At 37.5% G+C, this 12,636-nt stretch overlaps 1 protein-coding gene across 2 annotated transcripts in view; it reads left to right on the top strand.

The window, feature by feature from the left end:
- Positions 1–12,636, top strand: part of SLCO5A1 (solute carrier organic anion transporter family member 5A1) — a 151,711-nt gene that overhangs the window by 79,906 nt on the left and 59,169 nt on the right. Inside the window, exon 5 of one of the 2 annotated variants that reach the window (XM_043601172.1) lies at positions 7,984–8,148. The exons of the other annotated variant lie outside the window; for it this stretch is intronic. Within the exon in view, the coding sequence (XP_043457107.1) occupies positions 7,984–8,148 (165 nt within the window). The remainder of the gene's footprint in view (positions 1–7,983; positions 8,149–12,636) is intronic. 2 annotated transcript variants of the gene reach the window in all.

The raw sequence follows: 12,636 nt of genomic DNA, 5'->3' as shown, positions 1-12,636 counted from the left end.
GATCAGAAAATAAATAGAAGGATTAAAAATATATTAAAACAAATTAGCATATAGATATTATCATTCATAATTGTGACTTTGAATCTTAAAGAAAATGTCAAATTATGCTACAGATTTTCCAGTAATACCAGTTAATTCATAGAAAAAAATGTTTACAGCTTTGTTGCTTTAAGAGGCAAATGCCCAGTTATCTGAAAAATTCAAGCATACCAAACACCTCTTTCCCAGATATGCTGGATGAATGAATACTGTATATTTCCTCCTTCTTCTCTTGTTAGCATTTTATTGTTTTCTTTAATGGAATCTTTAGTTTATAATTTGATCTAAATTCTTTTAGGTTTCTTTAGCTCTCAAAAGCCATACTTTGAAAAGGATTATATATTTGGTCCTTCACTTTTTTCTGTGGTTTTGGTAAGTCTACCACTATATGGACCAACGTTTATCTTATACTTTCTTAAAAACTAGCTCACTCCTCAGGAGGAAATTAGGCATCTTTGGAATAGACTTTATTTTCTTACAAGTATGTGGATATTGTTTTAGTACAAATTGTTGCTATGATCTTATAATGAATATTAATAAACACATTCCAAATATGTTTTTGAGTACCTACTAAATGCCAGATATATGCTAGGAGATGAAGCTATACAGATGTACCACAGTCCTACTTTTGTAGCATTTACACTCTCTTGAAACAGGTAAACACTCACAGCTATGGAAGACTTGATGAGTAGAAGTATGAATGGCATGCTGTGGGAGCACGGAGGAGGAGCACTTGTCTGTCCGGAGGGGCTGTCTCTTATAGACTAGATGGATGAACTTGACATTTGCTGAGCAGACTGGTGAGGGATACAGTTAATAGTAGAGACAAGAAAGACCATGGCCATGTAGGGAACTTATGGTGGGCAATCACAGTACTTCAGAACTGGAAGGGTGGAGAGCAACCCTGTCTTAAGGGTCTTGCAAGTGAGGTCAAGTTCATGGCAGCCAAGCCTTCTTATTTTCTTGGTCATTCTCTCTGTTAGTATATCTTTTTCAAATTTATCATTATGTAAGAAAGTCTGTTTCAGTAGTTTAAGACAAAAAGGCATGATGTGCGCTTTCAGTTTGTAAAGGACAGAAGCAAGTTCATGCCCCCTAAGATAGTGGGGTTCTAGTGTAAGACTCTCTCAAGGGCCCCTGGCAGTTCTGGGAATGTGGTCCCTGCTTCTGGACCCACAGCCACTCTGCATACTCAACTGCAGGTTGAGGCTCAGTTCCTTTTCCTTACTTATGCTCTCACTCAAATCTTCATACTCACTGCCTAGTTCACTCTCTGTCTCAGGTGCCAACACTAAGGGGCGTGAAATAAAGGGCTTGGCCAGCATGTGGTTCACATGGGGTGTCCTAGGCCTGTTGGCTGCAGGGCTACCTTCCAGAAGCACCTTTGAGTCCAGCCTCTTTGCCTGGCCCAATCGGCTGGTTTTGGGATATCAGGTCGCATGCTACAAACCTTGCTACATCAGCATAAAGAACCACTGAAAAGGGGTCTTTCAGCATGGTAGTGCCCCACAGACCTATCTCCAGAATGGGATCCATTTCACACCAGACTAAATGTATTCCCAGTGAGTTTCTCCCTCTGCCCACTTTAAAAGATGGCTGCCACCTTTTGGTTCCTATGAAACCCAGGCTCACTTAAAGCTTTACTCTTCAAAAACAAAAAACAAAACAAACAAAAAAAACCCCCACTTTATTCTAAGTAGATACTTCAAGTTGTAGGCTTATTTTATGATTGAGCACAAAATATTCACACATATTGGGTCACACTTGCCTGATGGTCAAAAACTTACACAGATATCAACACCTGCTGCCTCATTTTATGCTGTGAGCTGCGAGGCCTCGGAGAACAAGAAGCTATTGCCTCTGCCCTTAGTCAGCTTCCACAGGAACCCAGCCACACCACACATCTCAGATTTTCTGAAACAAGGTCAGTGGGGGACTCCATCAAATTTATTGTAGCGGAGCACCATTACGATCACCATGCAACTCAACACGCGGTCCAGGTGCACATGCCGGCTGGTTGCCTGCACTACTGTGGATGTGCACGTGGGAACAAGCAAAGAATTTTCCAATGACAGTAACAGGGTTTTTTTTTTAAGTTTTTATTTAAATTCCAGCTAGCCAACAGACAATGCAATATTAGTTTCAGGTGTCCAACCCAGTGATTCAACATTTACATAAAACACCTGATGCTCATCACAAGCGCACTGCTTAAGTAACACTTCTGCTAAAAGTGATTTCTTTTTTTTTTTTTTTAATTTTTTTTTCAACGTTTTTTATTTATTTTTGGGGCAGAGAGAGACAGAGCATGAATGGGGGAGGGACAGAGAGAGAGGGAGACACAGAATCGGAAACAGTCTCCAGGCTCCGAGCCATCAGCCCAGAGCCTGACGCGGGGCTCGAACTCACGGACCGCGAGATCGTGACCTGGCTGAAGTCGGACGCTTAACCGACTGCGCCACCCAGGCGCCCCTATGTGTAGCTTATATTACATGCTATTGAATTCTGGTGCTTTGTATTGAATTTTATTCCTCCTTTACTAGTGTTTAAGGCATTTCCGGTTTTAGTGTCAGCTTGCCCTTACAATAGAATTTGTAACATTTTGTAACATTAAACAATAAAAAAATGAGAATCACTATCATGATCTCATCTCTCCTTCATCAGGTTTTTTACTGCATTTTGAATTTTTAAAAAGTTTATTTATTTATGCACTCATTCATTTATTTTTTAAGAGAAAAGGAAATAGAAAGCACACACGTGTATGTGGGCAAGAGGCAGGGAGGGGTAGACGGAGGGGGAGTGGAGAGAGACAGAGAGAGAGAGAATCTAAAGCAGGCTCCATGCCTATTTCTGAGCCCGATGCAGGGCTCTACCTCATAGTGAGATCATGACCTGAGTGGAAATCAAGAGTTCAATGCTTAACCGATTGAGTCACCCAGGTGCCCCCTACTGCTGCATTTTTAATTTTACAATGACAGTTATAAACGACACTAATAAACTTATCTAAAATATATTGTACAGCATAAAAATCAGGGATTTGACAGCATATGTATGGATTTAGCTTATGTTTTTAAACTTCGTGTTTTTTAAACTATTTTAAATTTATGTAAAAGCCACAGAAGTAGCTGTACTCCAGTTCTCCAATTGTCAATGTTTTGGACCCATCTGAGAAGCTGCGGACATGATGCTCTGCTGTCCTGTACTACTTCAGTGTGTGATTTCTAGATACAAGGACACCCTCCTACATGACCACTGGGCAGCCATCAAAATCAGGAAATGAACATTGATCCAGTGCTACCACCTAGACCACAAGCTCTGTTTGAACTTTGTCTGTTATTTCAACAATGCCCTTTATAAATGTCCAAATCCAATTCACAGATCACATGTTGTATTTAGTTATGGTGTATTTTAGTCCTCCTCAATCTGGATCAGTTTCTCATATTTCCTTATCTTTTATGACCTTGATCTTTTTAAAAAGTACAAGCTGATAACTTTATAGAATGACCCTCAATTTGGGTTTGATAGGCATACAACTGAGATGATGCTGTGCTCAGTGCCTTAAAACAGAAGGTATATAATGCTAATTCCTAGTGAACTTTTATCTCTTGGGTAAGATTGTATCTACCAGATTTCTCTAAGGTTAATATATATTGCAGTTATAAATCAATATGTAATTTGTAAATATTTTGTGGGGAGGTACTTTGAAACTATGCAAATCCAGTTGAGTCTCATTCGTGGTAGTTATATTTCATAAAATAACATGAACATTCAGTCAGCGAATACGGAAGCATTGCTCTAGGGGAAATACAGGGGTGGATTCCTGTCACAACATAATCGTCAACCAGTCAATACATAACCTTGGTTTATGTGTGTTTCTGTTCAAAGACACCTTGTTTAATATGAAGTAAAACCTTGGTTTGGATGCAGAATTCATTCCAGAAACATGCTTGTAATCCAAAGCACTTGTATATCAAAGTGAATTTCCCCACAAGAAATAATGGAAACTCAGATGATTCATTCCACAACCCAAAAATATTCATGTAAAAATGATGACAATACTGTAATATAACACAAAATAATAAAAAGTAAAGAAAAATAAACAAATTAACCTGCACTTACCCTTGGGAGACAAGACAGAGGAGGGTTATTGTGTAGGATGACTTTCATTACCAATAACAGAATCACTGCTATCTATTGGTTCAATGGAATCTTTTTCTTTTTACGCAACTTTAACAAGAAACCTATTCAATGACATTTGCTTTTGCCTCCTTTTGAGGATTTCACAGAAATGTGACATTGCCTTGACGACCACCCACAATCCTGCAGTGAGCAAGTGAGAGAAAGGGAGAAAGAGGGAGAGAGAGAGAACCATTGGCTCAGTTGTGATCATGTGACATTTGGCGTATTGCAAGACATCGCTCGTTTATCAAGTTAGTTTATTAAAAATCTTTGCTCGTCTTGCGGAACACTCATAGAACAAGTTACTCGCAATCCAAAGTTTTACTGTATATTGTTGATTCATTAACATTGAGCCCATGGCCAACAGCATTATGACTTATGCCTGAAGGAAGTGTATCTAACACATGTATTTTCTCCATAAGACACATGAAAGCCTCTTAGGAACACTAGACAGCACTTTAGCACTATGCTTGGAGGCCATTTGAAAAAGGGAGATCGCCAAAGGCACAAAAATGCTAAAAATGTGACAATATCTTGTGAAAAGGACATTTGTTTGTAGCATGAAAGCTGACCCGAGAAGGCAAAGTGAGAGGCCTCATGCAGCCTTAGCCAAGAATGTGTGTGTCCTGCAACTCTGTGCATGTCCTTGAATGAAACCCCCCCACCCCATCACTGGCGAGTACTGATTTGGGAGTTACAAATAAATTGTAGTGAGTGGGTGAATTTGCAAATACTACATTTATGAATAATGAGGACTGACTGTGTCTTATTTCTATTAAACTTTCACTTACCACTTTTAGCATCCATTGACCCCAAATTGCTTCCAGTTTGCCTATTGAGGATCCTTCAAACTGTCTTTGGTATCCTTCTGGCAAGTCTCCATCATTCTTTGAGCACTTTACTTTCTTGTTTAACAAGATTTTCCAGGCTCATGTTGTATTTTCTCTGCCTCAGCTCTGAAGTTAGACATTGCTCCAAGGAGCTTTGGTTCCTTTTAGTGGAAGATGGCCTTTAAAAACCAAGCACTGGTGCTAGATGGGCTCATTGCTCCTAGGGTGTTATACTACTTCTTAACCCTGTAGAACAGAGAATTAGGAAATATATGTATGTACACACATACACAAATCTATCATCTATCATCTTTATCTGTCTATCCATCTATTGTCTATCATCTTATCTATCAACTATCTATCTGTCTGTCTATCTATCTATCTATCTATCTATCCATCCATCCATCCATCCCATGAATTCACACCATTACCTTCAGTTCCAACCTGATATGTAACTATCCCCTGTCCATATTTGTAACTCCCTTCTCTGGCCATTAGAAACTGATTGCAATTAGTCTCAATGTACTTACTTAACCCACTCTTCCTATATTTGAACAAATTCCCTGTCCCAGCAGCAAAAGACACAACCCTGGATATCTGGTCCCCCTGCTCCTGTGGGGCATGTATGCTGAAGGTTTAGCTCCAATAAACAGAAGGAGAAACATGGAAGAAAGGAGGAAGCTAACTTGAAGTTGTTGAAAGTCAACTTTTGCTAAATCCTTCTTGAATAACACTTTTTTTTCTTTAATGAAAGAGAAGACAGAAATGTCACACATAGTTTTTTTAAAGTTTATTTATTTTGAGAGAGAGAGACTGAGCAAGCAGGGAAAGGGCAGAGAGAGAAGGAGAGAGAGAGAATTCCAAGGAGGCTCCATGCTGTCAGCGCAGAACCCGATGCGGGCCTCGAACTCACGAACCATGAGATCATGACCCGAGCAGAAATGAAGAGTCTGATGCTTAGCCGACTGAGTCGCCCAGGCGCCCCAACATCACATATATTTTTAGTTAGCTTTGAAATTAGTGGGCTATTTTATCATACCAAATGAGTATAAAAGAAAATTCAGTTTTCTATAACTAGTATCTTAAAACATTCATGTGATGCGTATGTTATCTTCTTGGATTAAAAAATGTACAATTTCACCAGATGTTTTAGATTAAACACATTGCCTTTTAATATACCAAATAAACTTAGTTTGCATCTCCAAATGTTGATAGAAAATCTTCTTAAAAAAAAAGAAAATCTTAATTTTCTAATTTAAAAATTTTAGATATAACTTTTTTATTTGCATATTTATAAAGTATGCATATTTATAAAGTATTTTATGAAGTAGTGTAATTATTTTTTTTCTGGTGTGTTTATCCATGTTAAAAAGTGAAGAATGCATCTTAACTTTTATTTTAAAATGTTCATTGAAACTTTAAACAATTAAGATGTAGAACATTAAAATTAATTTGCATTTTAAAATGATAATAGCAGATAGTCTTGACTTCCTAAGTTTTAAATTCTAGTGAATAGCCTATGAATTATAACTTTAGTAACAAGTTTTGCTTAATTTTTTGAAATGATTTTATTATGTTGTAGAATAAGGAGATAACTGTTCTCATAACTGAGATGCTGCACATGTCAGAAACAATACAGCTTCTCTTTTCCATGATACATTCCAAGATATGTAAATAAAGATCACATACAAGTGAGTTAATTCACATTATAAACATGCAAAAATACAAAAGTATATGCACAAGCATCTCCTTTATTCCTCTTTCCCAATCTTATTCCTACTTACAGAATTTCTTGGTGTTGTATATATTGGGAAGTATATATTCAACCACATATAAATGCATTGTTTTGGTTTGTGTGATTTTTACTTAGATATTATTTTATATATATATATATATATACATGTAAATACATGTATATATATTTACATACACATGTATATGTATATTTCTGCAGCAGTTTGTTTTCTTCATTAATAAAAATACTTCTTGGAGTTCCTTTTATGCCAGTACATCTAGCCCTACATCATTTTTTAACTACTACATAGTATTTCATTATTTGGCTGTGCCATAACTTATTTAAACATTTTCCAGTGATGGACATTTAGTTTTTTTCCTTAAATTTTTGCTATTACAAATAATGCTGCAGTGAAGACACCTGGACATACATTTTAGAGCATATATATGGCAAGTTTTATGAAATAAACGCCAAGACTTGAGGATGAGACTACTGTCTCTCCCTTGAGAGGCACCTGGGCAGGTGCTGAGCCCCCACCTCTGGGCTGTCCTTTGGAGATCATTTCTCTTCCTTCTCCAGTCCAGAGTCCCTTGGAGTATCTGACCTGGTGACCTGTCCCTTAAGCCCCTTTAGCTGCATCATTTCCTGTTTCATAATGAGGCTGGAGGATCAGATGTCCAAAGTCATGTACCAGTTCCCCTGCTGTGGGTGTCTGCAGTGCCGGGTCAGGAACATGACAACTGAGAAGTTCATTTTCTCGGGGAAGTGCCTGGTGAATGAAGGGGAAACTGTAATGTAGGACTGTATTGCAGGTACTTTGCACATGTAGTATATTTTTGGGTCTTAACAAAGAATAACATTGTTTTAATTAATTAAAATGTAAATGATTTGTTTTAAACAGTTTTTAAAACAGAAGTCCTAGGTTGGATACTTCCTATAAGGTTATTTGTGTATGGATATGTTTTTTTGCTACTGTATCAAATTTCTTTATCCTAGTTGAAAAATTTAAAAAAAGAACACCCAAATCTGTTTAATAAAGGGGCTGGTTTCTAATCAGTCATCAAGTTTTTCTTTTATTCTCTATTCAATAGTCTCGAATATTGCTGAATGGCTATTTCCAGTTCATTTCAAAAACAATTCAATTTTATTTTACTTTCCATCCCTTATTTATAATATTCATTTGTCATTTTTGTCATTTTGTAGACCTACCAAGAGCAGCTGTCAGGATCTTAAGCAACATGACATTCCTTTTTGTGAGTTTGTCATACACAGCTGAGAGTGCCATTGTAACTGCTTTCATTACCTTCATTCCCAAGTTCATCGAGTCACAGTTTGGTATCCCAGCTTCCAATGCCAGCATCTACACTGGTAAGGCACTGCCTTTAGAGCTCCTTGAAAACATGATCATTTTTGACCACTAAACTAAAATGCAATGAGTTGAAGAGAAAGTTCATTCTAACATCAAAGTGTTTAATAAATTCATTAACGGCTACCTGCCTCCCCCCCGCCCCAGACTCCACCCCCATTTTAGGAGTAAGGGGTCCTTGACTGTTTTCTCATTGACTCAGATTGTGTTACTGTGTGACATTTTTACCGACTGTATTTTGGAAAGGGATAACTTTGCATAATTATGTTTTTAGTGGTTCTCAGTTAAAAAGAATGTAACAGGCAGTGGCTTTCAAATTTAAATATGAATATATCTTTTTATGGGTTGACGTGAGTTAAATTTTGAAAAATTAATGAAAACATTTTTTGAATGGATAATATGAAAAGTAGATCAGGTCCATGGTACCAGGATATCCTCTTGATGAATATAAATGGATCTTGATCGAATTACTGGAGATACTTGAACTTATAAAGGAAATCTATGAATTTTGTTTTAGAAGATGTTTTATGTCTGGGAAAATGATTTTTGGAGGCTATGATACATGTACCCATTGTACATAGTACTCAGGTCTTTTTTCATAGTATATTAGGTGCTCAGAAATATGGGGACATTAACTCTCAGATATGGGGGGATTTTCAGTGCATTATATCATAATATTTTGGATATTTCCTTAGTGGTTTCAAAGATGGTCAAATGACTATATCTTTCTAAGGCTCAATTTGTTATTAAAGTATTACTTAAACAGTTTAGTGGAGACTTATGATACCTTTTCTGATGACTTTGGCTCCCACTTTATCCTCCATGTCTGGATTCAAACTTGGCAAGTTGGAATTATCTGGAAGTTAACAGGCAAAATTATATGATTGTAGAAAGAGAGTTTGGCTTGAAATATTTAGGTGATCACTTTGTTTTCTTATTTCATTTTCCACATGAAAAGACCTACATAGTGGGTGGTGGGGCCCTGGTAGCAAATATTTTTGTAAAGGGTATACTGCTTTGGACCATTGTAATTGTCACCCCAAAATATTTTTTCCCCATTTGTTTCTCAAAATATGTTTTCCTTACATATTTACTTATACATGTATAAAATAGAATTTACAGATCAAAATCTGAATGATGCATTTCTAATTTAATTTTTACACTAATCCTTTGAGCAACAATTCTTGGTCAGGGAAACAAGTGTTGTCTCGTAGCTAGATCTGACGCCACACAGCTGATAAATGCAGAGTAGTCTCAAGCATTTCCCTAACTAAGTTTCAGTATTAGAAAGTGTTACTGGCATGGAGATTCACAGTCAAATAAACTGGGGACCTGCTGAGTTGAACAATGTATTACAGTTGTTTGCCACAGGACTCTTCATTACCCTTAATATGCCAATCTGTGTGGTGAAACTCCCAGACGAAGGCTCAAGGGTACTGTCTTTCCCAAATACATTTGACTATGAAATCCAACTTTTTAATGGCATCTCTCCCATGAACAGTTTTCTTCAGGACCCACATCGAGAAACACTGCTATTCTATCCTATATACCCCTGTCCCAGCCAGACTAGGGGAACAGAGCTGTCTGGATCATCCCATTTCCATCCAGAGGTGCCATTTTGACCCCTATAGTTATAGGGGCATTAGTACAGTGCTGAGCCACGTAGGAATTGATGCATATTGAATCATATTGGCTATCTGTTGGACACTGCTGGAGGCATAGGCTAGACATAAAACTACTTGTGGAAAAATAAAGGTTTCAGTTGGACCTGGGGTGTTTCACTATGGAATCCCACAGCAGTGTGGTCAATGCGTAGTCACTGAACATGGCACCCTCAGTGAAGGAAGGTGCAGGATTAGATAAAGCTAGCTCACGGAATTAGTTCGTCCCCTGTTCTAACATCAGGATTAAAAAAGCAACATCACCCAGTGACAATTCCATTCTGGTTTTGTCATCAGTAGTTTTTGTTTTGTTTTGCTTTGTTTTAATAATCATTGTGAATGCAATTTATATTATGTTTAATAGTCTCCTGTGTTCTGATAAAAGGCTTTTTATTCCCAGCTCATATTCTTTTTCCTTCCTTTCCAGATAGATAACAAATAATAATAGTCAAAAGGTATTCAGACTAATTAAGAGTGGAAGATTGCTTGTCATATAACAATAAGATGAACAAGGATGATAATCCTTTATAAAGCTTATCTTGATTTTTTGAATTTTTGTTAATTGAATCCTTCTTCTTACCCTCTGAGCAGAGATTTATATATTTAAAGAACTTATTTAGTTTAATTTAATCTTTTATTCTCTTTATATGCATGCAAGTGACATGGAGAATTAAGAAATGTATCTGAACAAGAATGTTAAAAATAGTTGTAATCTCATCTGACAAGATTTTCAAGCTAAGGTTCTCTTTAAAAAAAAAAAAATATTTAAGAGGATTATTTGGATAAATACTTTGGCCTTTCCAGAGCCATTTGCTTGTGTTGTGTTATATGGTAGAGATGAAGTTCCATACATGTATCTGTCTCCTATAGTCCTTGAGTACCAGCTCTGTGCACAGCACTGTGCCCTGTGTATGTATGGCTGGGATGTGGGGGGTGGAGGGGGAGGTAGGGTATGGTGGCGTGTCTATAAAGACTCAAACCAGAGCCATAAGATATGTATAGAGCGGCCTGTGTTTGTATCTACACAATGGCAGTGAATCTGGGTTCATGTTTCATTCTTCTCGTTTGTGGTCTTTCTGCTAACCCATTTAGGGTCACATTTGTTGATTCAAATGAACTATTATGAGGTTGCTGTTTTAGGAAAGGCTGAAAGAAGGGAAAGAGCCCTGAAGGAGGAGGTAGAGCAGCCTTGAATCCTGCCGCTGCCGGTTATTAGCTGTGTTACTTTTGGCAAATCGCTTTGCTTCCTACACTTCAGCTAAAACTGAAGTTTACCTGTATAATGAAGACAATAGCTCCCCTGTTTCTAGATGTCGATGTTGTGAGGATTTAATGAAGTGGTGACTAGTGATTTGTGCTGAATCTTCCCTAACTTCAAATGGGCACAATATAAATTGAAAAATACAACTTAATCATATATTTAAAAAAAAATTTTTTTAACGTTTATTTATTTTTGAGACAGAGAGAGACAGAGCATGAATGGGGGAGGGGCAGAGAGAGAGGGAGACACAGAATCGGAAGCAGGCTCCAGGCTCTGAGCCATCAGCCCAGAGCCCGACGCAAGGCTTGAACTCACGGACCGCGAGATCGTGACCTGAGCTGGAGTCGGACGCTGAACTGACTGAGCCACCAAGGCGCCCCAACTTAATCATATATTATAAGGAGAAAATTAATATTGATGATGTTGACAGTAGCACCTTCCATTTGAGGTCATGCAGTTTGAACAGGTCTGAGAATGACAGCTCTATACTAATCGTGGTGATAATAAAACGACTACTGACATTTACTGAGTGTTTACTAAGCAGGAGACACTATTTAAACTTTTTCGTATGGACATTACTTAATCCATGTAACCAGTGCCTGTGTAGTAGGTGTTCTTGATTATACCCATTTTCCAGTTGAGGAAACGTCTAGGGAAATTTAAATAACTTGCTTAAAGACATGCAAATAATTAGAGCCAGGAGGCTAGTGTGTTGGAGTATATAAATATCCATATGTGATTTTTATTGAAATATTATAATAGACCTATGCTATTTTATCATTTCTAGGCAGTTGTTTTTTTAATTTTTTTTTTTTTTATTTCAGAGAAATAGTATTCTAAGATTCAACTTCTTCCCTTTCTATAACAGCCTTTGTCACTGAGCCATGGTCAACAACATTCATTTTCAGAGCATCGGTGTCCTTTAGCATCACCTTTGCTTTTCTGGGGTCCTGCCCTTTTGTGTGCAGAATTATAAAGGGTTAGACAGTTGGTCTTTGCAAGAGAAATGGCCATGGAGAACTCTATTTTGCTTTTCATTGGAGAATAGGCAAAATACTTATTTCTTTGGTAAGGGGATTAGGATGGGGTGTGATTTTTTTTTTTTTAATGTCTGTCATTTTTATTGTTGTCAAATTAACCAAATAATTGCCATCTGTCTTTAGCTACTGATTCAAAGTTTTGTCGATGAGATTCAAAGCAGTACCACTGAACTCAGATTGCAGCCTTTGGGAATCCCTGCATCCTTAGAAGCCAGAGAGACATGCACATGCTTTGATTTGCTTCATTCTTCTGAGGGCATCTACAGCTTTTCTATACCATTTCTTTAATTTTATAAGAATAGTTTAATAGGAGCACCTGGGTGGCTTAGTTGCTTAAGCGTACGACTTCGGCTCAGGTCATGATCTCACAGTTTGTGGGTTTGAGCCCTGCGTCGGGCTCTGTGCTGACAGCTCAGAGCCTGGAGCCTGCTTCAGATTCTGTGTCTCCCTCTCTCTCTCCCTCTGCTCATGCTCTGTCTCTCTCTCAAAAATGAATAAACATTAAAAAATAGTTTCTTTAAAAATACA

Source organism: Prionailurus bengalensis, chromosome F2 (assembly GCF_016509475.1).
Source record: "Prionailurus bengalensis isolate Pbe53 chromosome F2, Fcat_Pben_1.1_paternal_pri, whole genome shotgun sequence".
Taxonomy (NCBI): domain Eukaryota; kingdom Metazoa; phylum Chordata; class Mammalia; order Carnivora; family Felidae; genus Prionailurus; species Prionailurus bengalensis.
This window is presented reverse-complemented; position numbering and strand designations above follow the sequence as displayed.